The sequence below is a fragment of the Curcuma longa genome, chromosome 12 (assembly GCF_044706935.1).
Source record: "Curcuma longa cultivar G26 ecotype Majalengka, Jawa Barat chromosome 12, ITB_CL_G26_1.1, whole genome shotgun sequence".
Taxonomy (NCBI): domain Eukaryota; kingdom Viridiplantae; phylum Streptophyta; class Magnoliopsida; order Zingiberales; family Zingiberaceae; genus Curcuma; species Curcuma longa.
Window position 1 is genome coordinate 60,225 of NC_133872.1, and position 16,241 is coordinate 76,465.

A 16,241-nucleotide genomic window follows, 5' to 3' on the forward strand; every position below is an offset into this window, starting at 1 on the left:
TCCGGACACTAACCTTGCAGAAGCATATATAAACAGTGTTTATGCTACTATATAGTTTCCTATGATCTCATTATGGAAATCCAATGGACAAAAAAATTTATCAGATTGGTGAAGGGAAATATAACCTGCTTGAACCCTGCCTTATTTTTTTGAAGGCATATATAAAGAACTCAAAAATATTAGAAAAGAGAAAAGGAATTCTTTTCTACCTCTGAAAAGTAAACGTTTCAAAACCATGCCTATTGAAAATTTTCCAGTTCTAAAAGTAATAATGGATAAATTTGAAAAAATAAACTGCATTTGTTTAGTTTATTCAGAAGGCGAAAATATATGGACCAGATGAAAATGTAAAAGATGAAAATAAACTGCATTTGCTTGTTTGGAATGTTAAAGAATCATAATAATAAGTCTGGCAATACAAAATTACAATGGCTGAAGGAAATAACCTCCCAGGGATCGAACCTTTCTTGAGTTTCAAGAAGATTATTATCACACCAGTTACCAGTTATCAGGAGTGTGTTTTACACCGCATGTGGGTGCTGGTCATTGGAACTTTGTATTCTGCCAACGCTTCTCAAAAAAGGTCTCATGCTCATCTTGCCTCAACGAATTTTACACTATCCTATGAAAAGAAGCAATCATGCAAATCTAAGAAGGCATGTCCTTTTCAACAACAAAACCATTCGATAAAGGCATAAAGCTAATCTTCTACGAGAGAGCTGTTAAATTGTCAGCCTATGTATCAGATGCATCCTGACACCTTTGAAAAACCAATCACAGTCGTATGATATGAATTTGAACCGCAAGCACAGGGCTACAATAAAATGATTGATTGGATTCTTTGTTACTTTAGTTTCATGTTTGGGTGACTTTAGAGTTAATACCAACATATCCTAAGGAATAATAAAATTGAACATAGAATGCAAGAACATTTTCGTCCTTTTTTCTCTCTTCACGTCTAACGTCCAACTAAAAACCAAAATGGAGTAGATTCCATGGGCTCACTCTCTTCATGTAAGTAAAAGAGAGGCAGGCCATCCTTCCTCTCCCCTCCCCCTTTTCCTCTCTGCCAAGAAAGGGCAGGTAAACAGGCATTAAAGTGCAAAGCCTCATCGTCTTTGTTTAATTGTTTTGCCAAAATAGTGAAGAGCAGAAATGTACATACCATAATCAGGCAAGCTCAGAGAGAGAGAGAAATAGAGAGTTAATCCACAGAAGTTAGTGGGAACCAGAAGTTGCAGAACAGGAAGTCGACGAAGTGCTAGTATTCACGTAAGTGTTAGCTTGACTGCCACTAGCACCCTCATTTTTTGGTTTCCCGACCGCATCGACCTCAGCACCTGCTGAAGTTGTCGAGCTCATAGTTCTACGTTCTCTTTCTCTTGTGTCCAGGCGTTCCACCATACGCGACACAGTAGCAATTCCAATATTGACTTCTCTCCTGATTTCAGAACCAATATCTGCCACAGAACTATTACGTGAAAATAGCCGCTCCCTCCAACCTCGAGTATTCCTAGCTATAGATTCCTTGTACCTGATTGCAGATTTTTCAAAAAGTACAAATAGTATAATCAGCATCTGTGCATCCTGCAGACTGAGAACATTAAGTTTATCTTCAAAACACCTCATGGAGACAGTATTCCAGCGAGATCTCAAAGTTTCTGAAAGAGCTTGCAACTCAGATGGCCCTGGTCTGTCTTGATTAACAGGAGAAGAATGGCCAGTAGGAGTCCTATATAATGAATGATTTAGAACATTCCAAGGGTCCATGGGAAGGGTATTCAGAAAATAAAAAGGAATAGATTTACAGGGCAGTAATGCTGCACCTGGGACTTGAACTAGGGCAGCTTGTATTATCACTGGACCTTGACGTCGACAATGGAATCTGGATAACTTGAGCTGGGACACCATTGGTAACTTCAGTGGATTCCCCTCCTGGACTAGCAGTTGAAAGTGGCGGATTAACAGCAACTACTGCAGGTGATTCATTTTCCCCTACTAAGGTAGAGGAAGCAAGTACAGAGCCTCCTGATGGTGAATTCTGATTAGTAGAGACAACCAAATACTGTGGGCTGCCTTGCGATCCTGATCTAACCCGTCCTCTTCTGGCGATATGATGTGCTCTTCCCCTGGCAGCAGCAGCTAAGTGCTGGATAATACGCTCTTCGAGTTCAGCATCATTTTCACCAGCTGGAGACTGTAATGAAAAATGTATAAACAGTCATTATGTAGAGGGACATGGAAAAAAAAACCATCACCTGTTTGCAAATAAATCACATAAAAAAGATTAAAAGAAGTTTACAGGAGTACCCACATGTTGCAACTCAAAATCACCAATTGCTGGATGATGAAAAATAGCAGCAGTGTGTGCATGGTTAAGTCTTATGCTCCTTTCATGCTCTACAGCCTCTAGTAGCTCTTGGCTGCCATGACCAAGTCAGAAATTATCAGCCTTTCATTTTGTACCACTGATCTTAGCATATTCTGCAAGTTTAATTTGACTAATACCTGGTTGAATCTTTCAAACCAATAGTCTGCCAACACATAGGACACTGAGAGCTTCTCTGGCACCTGATTATGCAGTTGAAAAAACCCGTTAATTTAAGGGGAAAAAATAAATACAAACAACCAAGATTGTTTGAGGTAAAGAAAGAATAATGCACACAACACTAGCTTTCAGAATCAATAAGCAGTGAAGAAAACTCAAACAGATAAACACATTCATTGAACAAGTATATAAATTCCAAGTAAAGCAATCTCATTACTGCAGAAATACCAAAATGGATAAACTCAGAGTACCACTAAATAATCCAACAAAGTTACATTTCAAAGATGTTCCTTCAAACGAGTGTTCTTTCAATGAACATGCTTAGAAAATACACAGTTAAATGACAAGTTCAGTGATCCACGCAGAACTATAATAGTATAGAGAGCCACAAAGGAAGTACCATTCAAGAATACACTGCAGATGGAACTCGTGCTTGCAATTGGTAACCTGAAGAACGGAGAAATATATGAGACGTCTATTTAACCATAGAGACAAAGCAGTTATATCATCAATTAAGAAATGCATATATACACCCTAAACAGTAAACACCACGCACCGTGGACGGGTCACTTTCGCAAAAGGCCTCCAGACATATGCTGCAAGCATCATCACAAGCATCCTGGATGCCTCCTTCCACAAAAGCCGCCGCTGACGACAAGTGGCTCTCCATCTCTGCAGACTCGTCCATCGGGAAACCTAAGTCAGTAGTAAGCACCTCGTTCAATTAGACAAAGGAGCAAGCTATGAATTCAAATGGAAATCAGATGACGGACGACTAGACGACGACAAAAGAAAATCCGGAGAAAGAACCATCGCCAAGTTCTAAGAGCTCCCTCAGGAATACCCATATCATATCATCGTAATAGCTACAATCAAGAAGCGAGCAACTTCCAATCAACGAGACCGCTAAATTCATATAAAAAATGACACTCTAAAACGAGAACCCCATTCCATCCCATCGTCATCGGCGAAGAACTTAGCAACGTCCAAGTTACCTGCGACGAAACGCCTCGAAATCGGGCCTGAGGAATGATCGCGTCGCAGATCCTGCTATCGATTACGCAAGCCGACGATGATTCGAGGGGTACCAACCAAGAAACCCTAGCGAGAGATGAGCGGAGGAACCGGGGTGCGGTGGACGGTGGGGTTCTCTTTCGCTCGCGAGTCGTCCTCCTATTTTTATGCAGTGAAAGAAATGGGGATTGGATATTTGGATTACTTATTTGGACCTTCACTCAAATCTATACCCACGAGTGGAAGAGGTTAGTAACTCCGTAAGGTGGAACCTATTGGTTGGGTTTTTGTGGGTCCTTCAAATTTACGTTTCCAGAGAACGGCATGAAGAGGAGAAGGCGCCATCTTTTGACCGGCGGATAGGGAAGGTAGGTCAGAGTTTCAATTTTTTTTTAAATGTATATTTGGATCATAATTAATGGATAATTTACAAAATAAACATATCCAGATAACAAATTAGTAAACTGCGAAATAATGAAAGTTAAAAAGGCACCAAGAATCGCTTGCTGTAATATGTATTAATGATTAATTTTGATTACTCACTATTGAATTAGCCACAAATGTCTAGCTTAATCATCCACACTCCACCGGATGAACAACTAATTAATATTTACGATACAAATTATTATCAAAAATATATTTTTAGTTAAACTGATGATGAGGATTTGGAGTGTGCATCCGATTAAACTTGTCGCCGGAGAAAAGTACGTACGGTCCGATTCGCTTCACGCCATCTCGTGGTCGGCGCTGGTCGCCGGAAAATACTCCAGCCCGTGTATCGACTTATCGTAGGTCTCGCCGTCTGCCCACACCGCGTACGCGTCCTCCCCGTGGATGGCGTCGTCGCCCACCAGCATCTTCTCCTCGGTCAGCCGCAGCGGCACCAGCAGCCTGATCAGCAGGCAGATGGCGCTGGTGGCCACCACGTTGACGGCTAGGACGAAGGCGATGCCGGCGAACTGCATGCCGAGCTGGCGGAACCCGGCGGAGGGACGGCCGTCCTTGATGGCGTACGCGAGGCCGACGTACCTGGGGTCGTCTCCGAAGAAGAGGCGGTTGAGGCGTGGCTCGGCCAACACGCCGGTGAGGATGCCGCCGAGGCTTCCGGCGACGCCGTGGGTGTGGAAGACGGCGAGGGTGTCGTCGATTGTTCTGAGGAAGGGGGTGCGCTTGTGGAGGATCATCATGGTGAACCATGGGATGCTACCGGAGAGCACACCCATTAGGATGGCCGCCCAAGGTTGAACCAGTCCTGTTCACCAATTCACTCACAATTAATCGATTAATCAGTCAAAACGGAGAAGGAGGTTACAGTTACCGGCGGCGGGGGTGATGCAGACGAGCCCGGTGATCATGCCTTGGACAGCGCCGATGACGGAGGGCTTGGTGAACACGAAGATGTCGAGGCAGAGCCACACGAGCAGACTGGTCGCCGTGCAGAGATGCGTGTTCAAAATGGCGATCGAGGCGTCGATGTTGGCCGAGTACGGTGCGCCGCCGTTGAACCCTGTCCAGCCCATCCAAAGCAATCCGGCTCCGGCGAGGGTCAACAGAATGTTATTGGGCGGAAACCTCTCCTTGTCCTTGCCAATTCTCGGCCCAACCTAAATACATTCATCGATCAATCAACTAATCAATATCGAAATCATGAATTCAGAAATCTACCCAGTAGGCGGCGGTGAGGCCTGCTACGCCGGACGAGAGGTGGATGACATAACCGCCGGCGAAATCCATGACGCCGGCCTTGAAGAGGAAGCCATTTGGGCTCCAAAGGCTGAAAGCGCCGACGGTGTAGGAGAAGGTGAGCCAGAGTGGCACGAAGAGCATCCATGCCTTGAAATTCATCCGGCCGAGCAACGAGCCGGCGATCAGGATGAGGGTGATGGCCGCAAACACGAACTGGAAGAAGACGAGCGTGGCGGCCGGGTACATCCCAGCAAAGCCCTGAGCTAGGAGGTGTGCCTGATCCAGCGCAGCCGCGCTGGGGCGGCCCCAGAAGGGCAGCATCGGCTCCCCGAAGGCCATGCTGAAGCCCCACAGGCACCAGCACACGAGCACCGCCGAAAAGGCATAAAGCGCCATGAAGGCCGAGTTCACCGCCCACTTCTTCTTCACGATGCTACCGTAGAGGATCACCAACCCCGGCACCGACTGCAACCCCACCAGCGCCGCCGCCGTCAACTGCCATGAGTTGTCCCCCTTGTTCAGCCACTCCGGCGAAGCCTCGCTGATCGTCAAACTCGACGGCAAAGACATGATCAACTCGTTCAAAACCTTGCTAGGTTTTCTTTTCTTCCGATGGATTCGATTTGTCGTGCGGAGGAAGAATTTATCTAGAAGCGGCTTGCTCTGATGCGGTAAAGCCAGTGCATTGTTCGTTGGAACGAACCCGGGGTTCAAAAATAGAAAATTGAATATTTTAATAGAATATTGCCAGCAGATTCTCACCAAAAAAAGGAGATTCACGCGCTATAATTTCTAACAAAATTTAGGTTAAATCGATTAATTTGGTAAAAAATAACCTTTTGATAATTTTAAAAATTAAGATGCACTTTTACTTTAAAACAGATTCTCAAATATTAATTCTCACCTCTTCAATGGGAATGCGTTAATGGATTAAGGATTTTGGCTGTTCACAGCCATGAAAAAGCTGTAAAAATGCTTTAAAACGGTAATTGTAAATTGGATTCTTAAATATAGCATTCCAAATAAAGAGTTGTTTAGAACTTTTTACCAGCTGGACTTGGGGAAGGCAGTGTTGTTAGTGCAGTTTGGAAACTTTGGCAATGGAGAAACGAGAGATATCTCTGACAAAAGCTCACTCAACCTGTTTCAGCCCATGATTTAACTGAAACTTGGCAAACAAGCAACGTGCGTGAAGATCACTCCATCTCTCATGGGAGGTGGAAGATGCCAACTCAGACGCAGGCAGCCATGTTTCAAGGATCAGTGTATGCCGCCATTCGAGGGATTTGCAGAACTGGAATAGAAGAAAAAAAGGCCTCTCGCGATTTGAACATGAACTTGGACAAGTCTCACTGTAGAGATCGATCTTCTTGAGGTTGTCGATATTTTAAATGGGCAAAGGGAAGCGGCGAACTCTCTCAAAAGTTCCACGATTCTACGCTGAGACCAAGCAGCTATCACAGAAGACGCTCTCAGAATTTTGTTCCAATTTATGATTATTTGTCGTTTAGAGAAAAAACAAACAAACTACGTTATTGATGATTGTTTTTGTGAGTCTTAATTAAAATTTATTGACGATTGTACTGTGTTCAAAATTTAAAATTTAAAATATTGTTAGATTCAAGAAAAGTTTAAGAAACACATTACTATCGTTGTTAAGTGTAATGATGAGTTGTGTTAAAATTATATTAAATTGTTTAAATTTTAATATGCTATCCAAGAAGTGAAATTAAAATTTTAAGGTATGATCATAAAACTCAAGAAGTTATTAGAAATACATTAATTCTAATTTGAATTGAAATATGTTTAATATGATTAATAAGTCTTATCAAAACTCAGTTTTAGTGAGTTGTGTTGAAAACCTTAAACAATTTTAAAAGGTTTTATTTTTGTTTACTTTTTTAAAAGAGAAAATAATACTTCTAAAATTCATTACAAGGTAAAATATTTTTAAAATTTTAAATCCATTTAAGAAATATTTTAAAAAAATGCATGATTTAATAAATATAAAAATATACGATTGAGTAAAATTTTAAACTAACTTTGTTCTAATTTATGATTATTTGTCATATAGAAAAAAAAACAAACGAACAAACAAACTACATCTGTAAACATTTATTTCATTAATGTGAACAAATAAGTGTTGACTGATCAATGCATCATGTTGTCTTCTCAAATAGCCTGATGCTTCATGTGCATGTTCCGGGCCAGGAGTGGGCGTGGCATCATTGTGTCCATGGACAAGTCTCGCTTAATCACAGTCTTAGAGTTCTTCGCGGCTCCACACGGTCGGACTCACGACCATCTGTGAAGAGGTAAATCGAAAAAGTACAATTGATTACGACACAGTCTTAGAATTCAATCCTTAACAAAGAATCATGCACACCATGCAAATTCAATCCTTTAATGCACAGCATAAACAATTCAAAATACACCAAACAAATATCTTTAAACCTTTTCTCGATCAATAAAATAGATAACGAGCGTTTTCATTAGTTCGACTTGGAACTTCGAAAGCAATAAATACCATTTAATCTGCCAAATTTAGTTCCGTTTCCCAAAATTCTGCCTTTGACAAACGAAAACAAACATTGATTTCCAAGTTTACACAAAACAGTCTTGACATAATTATATGAGATTTGACCATTTTCGAGATCGAGTATTTGATTTTTTTTCATAAGATTTGGTGAAAAGGAATTATTAAGAAAAAAAACTCATTGAATTAAAGGATTAATATATCTAAAGCCCAACTAAAACCCAACTAAAACCCATGCAAATAAGCATGCATGGATTCTTCACATGCATGGTGTCACTCGTATGTGCTCTTCCTCCCTCTTGTCTCTCTCTCTCTAGCACTGCCCGCATAAGAAGTGCCATATGTAGTATTTGGAAAAGAGTAGGCGAAGCGGAGAGGAGATTGCTTTGCTGCCCTACTCAATAAAAGTCCCACCTTTCTCGCGTCTCCTCCTCCTCCTCCACGCCGCTTCTCTTCCTCGCCGCTGCATCTCCGCCGCCCCTCTTTGTCCTTCCGATCTCAATCGCTCGCTCAATTCAGCCCCGCGATGCGTCGTCTGCTCGTCTTCTTGGTAATCCCCCTTCTTCCGGGCTCCGATCGCTCAGTGGTCTGCATCTTCAATCTTTTTCTGACCCTTTCTTTCTTGTCGTGCTCTCTTCCTTCTGTTCCTAGTCGGATCTTTTTGTTGCCAATGGATTTTGATTTTGTTCCGGAAAGTTGGGTTTTTCGCACCTTGCATTCTTCTGTTTATCTTGGTTCGGTAAGGACTTTGGGGTTTTGTTGTTGCTATGATTTATCTGCATTGGGTGCGAACTGGTGGGGTTTTTTTTTGGATACAATCATACAGTCTCACTTTGTTATGTATGAGTTGGTCTGATTGTGGTTAAGGTCCAGGAAGTGGTTCTTTCTTTTTTCTTGCAGTTCATCAGTTATTTTGCACATACGATTCTTTTTCAACTAAATTCATGCAGCACAACTGTGTTTCGGACGTGAATGCATTGTTTAAATGCGTTATTTTCACATTACCTCTGTTTCCAACTGTATAATTTTGTGAAACAGAGGATTGGGGATTAGTCGTACTCTGAAATCGACATATTATCTTTTTCTTTTCTCTTTTTGGTTCGGCATTTGGTTGCACGGGCTTGATAAGCCACGTGGTTCCAGTTTGTGCTAATAATTCCATACCATTATGGTTTCTATGGCTTGTGAAGGATAATCGACAGTTTCCCCGTTATGTGTACTGTATCTGTCACTGAAATCTGTGTAGTAATGTGTTAAGGCTTTGAGTCTCATTCAAGATTGATTTCTTAGAGTGCTTAATTATACAAGTGTGCTTATATTAGTTGTTTGTGTCTGTGCATCTCATTCAAGATTGATTTCTTAGAGTGCTTAATTATACAAGTGTGCTTATATTAGTTGTTTGTGTTTGTGCATCAGTGAGTTGAATCTTTCTTACGGAGAGGGCTGACGTTTGGTGCGTATTGTGAGAATCCAAACCCTTGCAATATGGGAGGAGGAAACATTGTTCAAGACTATGATGATTTAGACAAGCTTCTTAGGGAGATACCAAATGCTACTACAGGAAATCATAACGGTAGTCTACCAGTCCGTAACAGTGCCTTGCTTGGATGCCAAACAAATTCTGCATATCAGCTTGAAAATCCTTCTTCAAGTAGTTTGTGCGACTTGTTCAATACTTCGCAAGCTGCAAAAGCCAATGGCAAAAAATATTTAGATGACAACTCTTTGATTAAAACACCATTCAGTCAGGATAATTCTCATAACTACTATCAAACATTGGGCGTGAGTGTTGATCAAGATACACTCATATTGCCAGATGAACAATCCTTAACTTTGGCATTCCAGGATATGAGTTTAGGCAAGTTAGATAATCTGCATTTGGAAGACCATCAAGTATCAGTTAATCACCCTTTGTCACTGGATGCAAATTATTCAGCAAACCTAAATAATGTCTCTTCTGGACCTGAGTTGACCGAGATTCCAATTATCGTGCCACATGCAGTGCCAAGGGAAGTGCATCCACCCATTCGGGTATCAGAAGATCACACTACTTTCCACACAAATCTTGAACCTAATATACAAGATAGAGCAGTTGGACATACGGATCCAGTGTTCTTTAAGCACAATTGCCATCACCCTATGAATGTGTTAGGTGATTACACTAGGGAATGGCGAGACTTCCCAAATTGCTCTTCTTCAATGCCTGTAAATCCTGGAATCCGCTCCTTTTTGATGCCTAATGTTCCTATTCAGGGGTTTCAGTTTCCAGCCTCGCAACTCCAGCAACAATGCTGCAGGAATTCCTCATGCTCTGATAATATCCATCATCAGCATCTTAGTCGATTAACGCAGTGTTGCAATGTGGAGCATGAGAGAACCTATAGAAGTAATCTTGAGTTTCATCATCAATGTCGGGATGGACATGCTCAAAGAGGGGTAAACATGGGTACTTGGCTTTTATCTAGCAATGAACCACAGCCCCAATTTTGCATGTGCTTTCGTCATCAGGCTGGACAGATGAATTTAGATCCTTGTCAAAATGTTAATATGGCCAAGGGAAGATATAATCAGTCGAGTCCTTCTTTGCCTAGAAGTGGTAACCTTGGTAGATACCATCTTAATCGATATTCCGGTCAGTATGACAGCTTTATGATTCCAAACCGGATGAAAGAACCATCTCGTTTTCTATGTAATAATGGTTCCCATGGGCATGGAGTTCTGGACAGCTTTGGTGAACAAATATTTCCTGAAAAATTTGTGACAAAATTACACGGAGGGAATTCGTTACGATTTTCTGAATCTGGTTCTAATGGATGTGATCAATTGACCCAACCCACTGACAACACAAGGAGGTTTATTCCTAATACTGAGCTCAGCTGCATATTTCAGTTTGACCGTGCCCTAAACTTGGATCTTTCAGGATTCCAAGGTTCCTTTCTTGAGAATTCCAATCAGAAAATGGAATCTTCATCACCACAATTCAAAAGTGATTCATTAAACAATCTGATTGGTCAAATACATTTGTTAGCTAAGGATCAGAATCACTGCCGTTCCTTGCAGTGCATATTTGATAAGGGAAAACGTGAAGATTTTGATAAGATATTTCTTGCACTCATCGATCATGTTATTGATCTTATGACTGATCAGTTTGGAAACTATTTTCTTCAGAAGCTTATTGAGGTTTGTAAAGAGGATCAAATAACACACATGATTTTTAAAATTTCTCGGAGTGATGGTGAACTCCTTCGAATCTCCTGCAATCAACATGGGTAGGAGTCTGTTTGATGTGTATGCTGTACCAAAGGTTGATTCTGTATTAATTTCTTCTCATTTATTGGCAACTGCAGAACTCGTGTAGTACAAAAGATAGTGGAAACTATGAAAAGTGATGAGCAATATTCAATGATTGTTTCAGCTCTAAAACCTGATTTTGTCTCTCTGATAAAGAATGCCAATGGTAGCCATGTTGCACAACGCTGTCTGGAATACCTTTCACCTAAATTCAGAGAGGTAACTGTGCTTAAATGCAATTAGTCTCTCTTTTTCTTGCTTGTGCTATTATTGTCATGGAGAAGACACAAAATATACAAACTTATCTTTTTAAATTTTTTGCATCATGCAATGCTGTCTCATGAGCTATGTACTAAAGATAACATACACAATGTTCACTTATCATAATGCTACTAATTACAGGTCATGATTTCTGGCTGATATTAACTTGGCAACAAGAAAATGAATCAAAATCTAATAGGAGCAATTTCTAATTAGAAAAATAAATTCATCTATCAAGATTTATCTATATGATAAACCTGTTCAAACTTCACAAAAAATAGCTGTAATGTGCCAAATTGAAACTGGCACTTCCTAGTTTCTGTAGTTTATTAATCACTTCTAGATGAAAAAATGATTGGCGGTGACATGGGCCATCCAGATTCTGTTATTTACACCTTGAATAGCCAATCATCCAGTTTTAACAGGTTCGATTTTACTGCTTTCTGTCTATCCAAAGTGTGATAAACCAACTTATGGAGATGCCTAGTTATGACTATATCTGTCCAATCTATATTAGGTACTGTAATTTTCTGCTGTCATAGAACCAGATACATATTTCATGATATATTATGGCATTATCATTTGTATTTCTTCCTTGGCTGGTTAATTTTGAATGTTTAATTATCCAATAATGTTAAACCTATGCACTGTTCAAGTTCTTTCTAGTCTTCCAATTTTGCAAATATTGTAGGAAATCATGCATTTGAAATTATGCAAAAAAAAAAAAAAAAAATGGTCATATTTTAGTTTTGTTGGAATTTGTGTTGTAGACCCTTGATAGAACCTCTATCAGTGTTTCGTGATACAGGGCCAGCCTTTGTTGGCCTGCAAAGTTTTAGTTGGATACATACACTGCATTTTTAGTTTATCAATGTACTGTCTAGTTCATTTCTTGTATGTGGCCGCATTTGTTTGGCGTCCAACTAAAGTTCAAAGGTCATGTCTTATTTTCAATGTTTCTCCCAAAATTCACAATTACTTCATATATAGCTTAAACCTCCTTTTACACTTATCAATTTATATGTGTTCCAATCCTTTTGAGAATTAACATTGGGCACTGGTTTTTGTACTTTTTGCTATGCAAAAATAATTTCATTGTAGTTGTAAATTGATATTCTTTGTTTTTGTATTTTCTTTTGTTTATTTATATATGTTGTTGTGACTTTTCTCCTTGTAGTTCTTTTTTGAACCTGCAGTTGCTAACTGCATTGAGCTAGCAAGAGATCGTCAAGGCTGTTGTGTGCTTCAGAAATGCATGACAGAGCTGGATGGGGAGCAGAAACTAAGTTTAGTTTCCAAGCTTGTTTCTCAAGCTTGTGTCCTTTCGGAAGATCCTTACGGGTAAAGTTAATATCTACCTTCATTTATCTTTTAATAATTTTGAAAATATGATTCTCCTGGACGAACCTTAATGGCCTGTCATCTGTGATTTTCTTTATATGTAATACGAACATTGCATTTGCCATAGGTCCAGAAATTACTGCAAAATCTTGTCCCATTTAAACCAGTTTTCTTTTGAACTACAAAATTTGCCAATATATAAGCAAATTATACATCATGCTTTTTAAACATGTTTTTATTTTTTTATCATTCGTAGGAACTACGTGGTACAATTCATCCTTGGCCGAGGGATCCCATGGGCAACTACTAAGATACTGGACCAACTGAAGGGTCATTTTCATAGGTTATCTATTCAGAAATATAGTAGCAATGTCGTCGAGAGGTGCCTCAAATATGCAGGGGCTGAAAGACGTGCCGATATCATTTATGAGTTGATTAATGATCCTCGTTTTGTTGAGATCGTGCAGGATCGCTTTGGGAATTTTGTGGTTCAATCGGCATACAGAGAATGCAAGGTTGAATTTCTTAAACTGGGTTTATGAGAATCTTTATCTTTTCCTGACTTCAGATGCATCTTCCTAATCAGGGGGCCATTCGAGCTGCTTTGAGTGATGCAATCATACGGCTTGAACCCTTGCTCCGCGTTAATCCTTATGGTAAAAAGGTCCTCTCCAGCACCTGTTTTGGTAAATAACTTGTATCATTCTACTGGCAACCACCCGGATTTTGGCATCATTTTTGCAACAGGCCTAGAAACAGTTTTTGCAAATTACTGTATGATATGTAAACACAGAAAGAAGTTCCAGAGACTCAGAAATCAACTCCCAACCTATGACAAAATAGCACTGAAGAAGTTCTATAGTATTTCTTTTTTGTTAAAACTTGTTGCATAGAGATTTCACTATCTGCTATTTATCTATCAAGGGTAATCTTGTTGCCAATGGGCAGGAGAGTTATATACCAAAATGCTTGTTAGTTTTTTTGGTTATTTCTCCGAGCATTGCGCTTCACCTTTGTAGTAACTCCGTTTTTGGATCTTTGTAAGTTGCATATAATATCTAGGCTTTTCTTGGGGTGTAAATGAGCTGTGTTCATGTTTGTTTATTTATTTATTTATCTAACTTGTTCAAGTTTATTTATTAAAAATTTTATCAAGGTCATGAATATTATTTAATTGTTTAATTGAGTTTAACTATCCTGAATACAAGAATATAATTTTTTTTACAAAATTATTTATGTATGTATTATTTTTAATAATTAAATTTTATGTAAATTATTCATCAATATTTTTTTCTCGGTGGTGATGTAGAATATTACTGGCAGTATATTAAAGTAAAACAAAAAAGAGACAAATTAGACAAATTAAAATGTGCTCAACATACTTAGGTCTACATATCATGGCCCAAGCCCAAGCCCAAGCCCAAGCCCAATGGTCAACTCTGCGGGCTTAGTTACGCTTATGTCAAGTTGATATCTAACTGCCTCTCAAAACCCTAGCCCCTTAAAACCCTACACGATAGAACCTCGACGGCGAGAGGAACCGATCTCCACCAAAAACGTGGCCAGCCTTCCTCCGAAACGAGAATGCGGCCTCCAAGGGGCGGCGGCAGTTTTAGAGGCAGGGACGGGGGCCGAGGTGGTGCCAGAGGTGGGCGATTCGGCGGGCGTGGCGGTGGCGGAAGAGGGCGTGGCGGTGGTTACGACGAAGGCCCGCCTTCCGAAGTTGTAGGTGCGTTTCTTCTTCGTTCCCTCGTATAGATGCTTTTTTTCCCTTTTAGTTTCGATAGGATTCGCGTTTTTACCATCTCAATCTGTTTGGCTGTGCAAATTGGTGCAGAAATTTCTACGTTTCTCCATGCGTGCGAGGGGGATGCCGTCACGAAGCTCACGAACGAGAAGATACCTTATTTCAATGCTCCGATATACTTGGAGAACAAGACTCAGATCGGGAAAGTTGATGAAATTTTTGGCCCGATAAACGAATCGGTAATAGCACAGCTTCTTTGAGCGCTATCGATTTGGAATGTCCTTAGCAAGTCTGACCCGATCCTTTATATATATTTCTCCATGCAGCTTTTTTCGATCAAGATGTTGGAGGGAATAATAGCGAATTCGTATTCACCTGGCGACAAGTTCTTCATTGATCCTGCCAAATTGTTGCCATTAGCACGATTTCTTCCCAGGCCAAAGTATGCAGAAATTTAACTTTATATGTTGTTCACTGACCATTCATATAGCATATATATCAGTTACTATGATCATGGATTTTATCCTTATTTTTGTGGATTATTGTTTAGCCTATTTTATACAGCATGCATCATGATCTGCTTCTGTACATACTTATAGCTAGTAATATGCTTTGTGCATTGCATAGGTTGGCGAATTTCCTTGTTATTAATTGTTGAATTGCTCAATCTACATGCTCTGATTATATGTGCCTTGATGAAGGTACAGGTCATTCAGTAATTCATCTATTCAATCTGACATATGTTAATGTTGTCGTCTTCATTATGTCTTTGTTTCAATTATTATGCGCACAACTTATTCCTTAAATGGCACATCTTGAGAATTTTTGTTTTGTTAGAGTTGGCGTCCTGTGCATTAAGATTTGGCCTCATGTGAGACATTCTATTGCACTTGCATGGAATAAATTAAAGCTTTTTTGTTTTAAAACCATCTTATTAAAATTCCTACTAACATGAAGCCAACTGAGAAAAAAGCCCCACTATCTTTCAGTACATCAGAAATTTAATAAACCATGACATAAAAGACACTCCATTTAAACAGTCTGAAGCTAACTTGGAAACATAAAACATACTGACAAGACATAGCTTTAGCAGATTTAATTCGTTCCTCTAGAGTCAATAAGTTGAAGTTAAAATAATGTAATAGTTCACTATATTCTGCAATAGAGGGTTATCCACATCTATATTTGAACAGAAATTTGTTGGAGATTTGTTTTTTTGTTAAGTAACCTTGTGGCAAATACTTCTTGTTCATGCATTATCAATGATGAGTCGTGCATCCAACAATTAATCAATTGTTTGCATTTGCTTCAACTAACATTCATTCTAGCAACTGCAACATTATGTGTAAGTGAAAATATGTTATACACACCATTCTGCATTTCCATCCAGAATTGTAAACTTACGTTGATGTTCTAAATTCCCTTGTGCAGGGGGCAAGAGGCAGCTACAAGAGGCGGACGTGGCGGAGGCTTTCGTGGAAGAGGTGGCAGTCGTGGAGGTGGACGTGGCGGAGGCTTTCGTGGAAGGGGTGCCCCTAGGGGTGGTAGAGGGGGACCACCTAGAGGTGGGCGTGGTGGCTTCAGAGGCCGCGGAAGATCATAGTGTAATGCATGCTTTGATCATTTGTACCTGGTGTACCCCTTCTATTTGCCTCAAGTTATATGCACTAGGATTAGTCTAGTGTATGTATCGTGAATTTTCCATCTACTTAGACATTGTCCCTGAATTTAGCTTGAACTTTATCAGTTATTCAGAGTCCTTTTCCTTGCATGAATATCAATATTTATCTTGTTGAGGTGATGCTGATATCTGCTAC

At 40.0% G+C, this 16,241-nt stretch overlaps 4 protein-coding genes across 6 annotated transcripts; 2 read left to right on the forward strand and 2 right to left on the reverse strand.

Moving 5' to 3' along the window:
- Nucleotides 1-963: 963 nt before the first annotated feature.
- On the reverse strand, nt 964-3,689 carry LOC141843556 (E3 ubiquitin-protein ligase RHF2A-like). 3 transcript variants are annotated; one of them, XR_012603033.1, is made up of 9 exons: nt 3,544-3,689; nt 3,105-3,220; nt 2,949-2,995; nt 2,509-2,571; nt 2,315-2,423; nt 1,827-2,197; nt 1,625-1,732; nt 1,166-1,534; nt 964-1,066 (listed from the first exon to the last, which is right to left on the reverse strand). XR_012603033.1 is itself a non-coding variant. In XM_074731615.1 (8 exons), the coding sequence occupies exons 2-8, from the start codon at nt 3,234-3,236 to the stop codon at nt 1,219-1,221; spliced, it is 1,146 nt and encodes a 381-aa protein (XP_074587716.1). In that variant the 5' UTR covers nt 3,237-3,244; nt 3,544-3,689; the 3' UTR covers nt 1,073-1,218. The 3 variants fall into 3 exon arrangements, 1 of the variants encoding a protein (XP_074587716.1); XR_012603032.1 differs by having other exon boundaries at nt 3,105-3,244; XM_074731615.1 differs by lacking the exon at nt 964-1,066 and having other exon boundaries at nt 1,073-1,534; nt 3,105-3,244.
- A 598-nt stretch (nt 3,690-4,287) lies between these two features.
- Nucleotides 4,288-5,818, reverse strand: LOC141843558 (ammonium transporter 2 member 5-like). Its single transcript, XM_074731616.1, has 3 exons — nt 5,228-5,818; nt 4,881-5,166; nt 4,288-4,814 (listed from the first exon to the last, which is right to left on the reverse strand). Exons 1-3 carry the CDS (start codon nt 5,816-5,818, stop codon nt 4,288-4,290), a joined length of 1,404 nt encoding a protein of 467 aa, XP_074587717.1.
- Nucleotides 5,819-8,194: 2,376 nt separating this feature from the next.
- LOC141843559 (pumilio homolog 9-like) lies at nt 8,195-13,740 on the forward strand. The gene is made up of 6 exons (XM_074731617.1): nt 8,195-8,334; nt 9,201-11,053; nt 11,132-11,294; nt 12,514-12,677; nt 12,934-13,192; nt 13,264-13,740. The coding sequence occupies exons 2-6, from the start codon at nt 9,270-9,272 to the stop codon at nt 13,369-13,371; spliced, it is 2,478 nt and encodes an 825-aa protein (XP_074587718.1). The 5' UTR covers nt 8,195-8,334; nt 9,201-9,269; the 3' UTR covers nt 13,372-13,740.
- A 457-nt stretch (nt 13,741-14,197) lies between these two features.
- Nucleotides 14,198-16,199, forward strand: LOC141843560 (putative H/ACA ribonucleoprotein complex subunit 1-like protein 1). The gene is made up of 4 exons (XM_074731619.1): nt 14,198-14,406; nt 14,515-14,663; nt 14,751-14,866; nt 15,856-16,199. Exons 1-4 carry the CDS (start codon nt 14,262-14,264, stop codon nt 16,025-16,027), a joined length of 582 nt encoding a protein of 193 aa, XP_074587720.1. The 5' UTR covers nt 14,198-14,261; the 3' UTR covers nt 16,028-16,199.
- Nucleotides 16,200-16,241: the final 42 nt, after the last annotated feature.

What these genes read in the sequence shown, in the direction of transcription:
- LOC141843560 (XM_074731619.1), top strand. Translation starts at nt 14,262, where the DNA reads ATGCGGCCTCCAAGGGGCGGCGGCAGTTTTAGAGGCAGGGACGGGGGC. An exon ending in CCCGCCTTCCGAAGTTGTAG is followed by an intron (nt 14,407 to 14,514) that starts GTGCGTTTCTTC and finishes AAATTGGTGCAG; the next exon opens with AAATTTCTACGTTTCTCCAT. An exon ending in CGATTTCTTCCCAGGCCAAA is followed by an intron (nt 14,867 to 15,855) that starts GTATGCAGAAAT and finishes TCCCTTGTGCAG; the next exon opens with GGGGCAAGAGGCAGCTACAA.
- LOC141843556 (XM_074731615.1), bottom strand. Translation starts at nt 3,236, where the DNA reads ATGGACGAGTCTGCAGAGATGGAGAGCCACTTGTCGTCAGCGGCGGCT. An exon ending in GCGAAAGTGACCCGTCCACG is followed by an intron (nt 2,996 to 3,104) that starts GTGCGTGGTGTT and finishes TCCGTTCTTCAG; the next exon opens with GTTACCAATTGCAAGCACGA. An exon ending in TGCCCTAGTTCAAGTCCCAG is followed by an intron (nt 1,733 to 1,826) that starts GTGCAGCATTAC and finishes TTCATTATATAG; the next exon opens with GACTCCTACTGGCCATTCTT.
- LOC141843559 (XM_074731617.1), top strand. Translation starts at nt 9,270, where the DNA reads ATGGGAGGAGGAAACATTGTTCAAGACTATGATGATTTAGACAAGCTT. An exon ending in TTTCACCTAAATTCAGAGAG is followed by an intron (nt 11,295 to 12,513) that starts GTAACTGTGCTT and finishes TTCTCCTTGTAG; the next exon opens with TTCTTTTTTGAACCTGCAGT. An exon ending in CGGCATACAGAGAATGCAAG is followed by an intron (nt 13,193 to 13,263) that starts GTTGAATTTCTT and finishes CTTCCTAATCAG; the next exon opens with GGGGCCATTCGAGCTGCTTT.
- LOC141843558 (XM_074731616.1), bottom strand. Translation starts at nt 5,818, where the DNA reads ATGTCTTTGCCGTCGAGTTTGACGATCAGCGAGGCTTCGCCGGAGTGG. An exon ending in GCCTCACCGCCGCCTACTGG is followed by an intron (nt 5,167 to 5,227) that starts GTAGATTTCTGA and finishes GAATGTATTTAG; the next exon opens with GTTGGGCCGAGAATTGGCAA. An exon ending in CTGCATCACCCCCGCCGCCG is followed by an intron (nt 4,815 to 4,880) that starts GTAACTGTAACC and finishes ATTGGTGAACAG; the next exon opens with GACTGGTTCAACCTTGGGCG.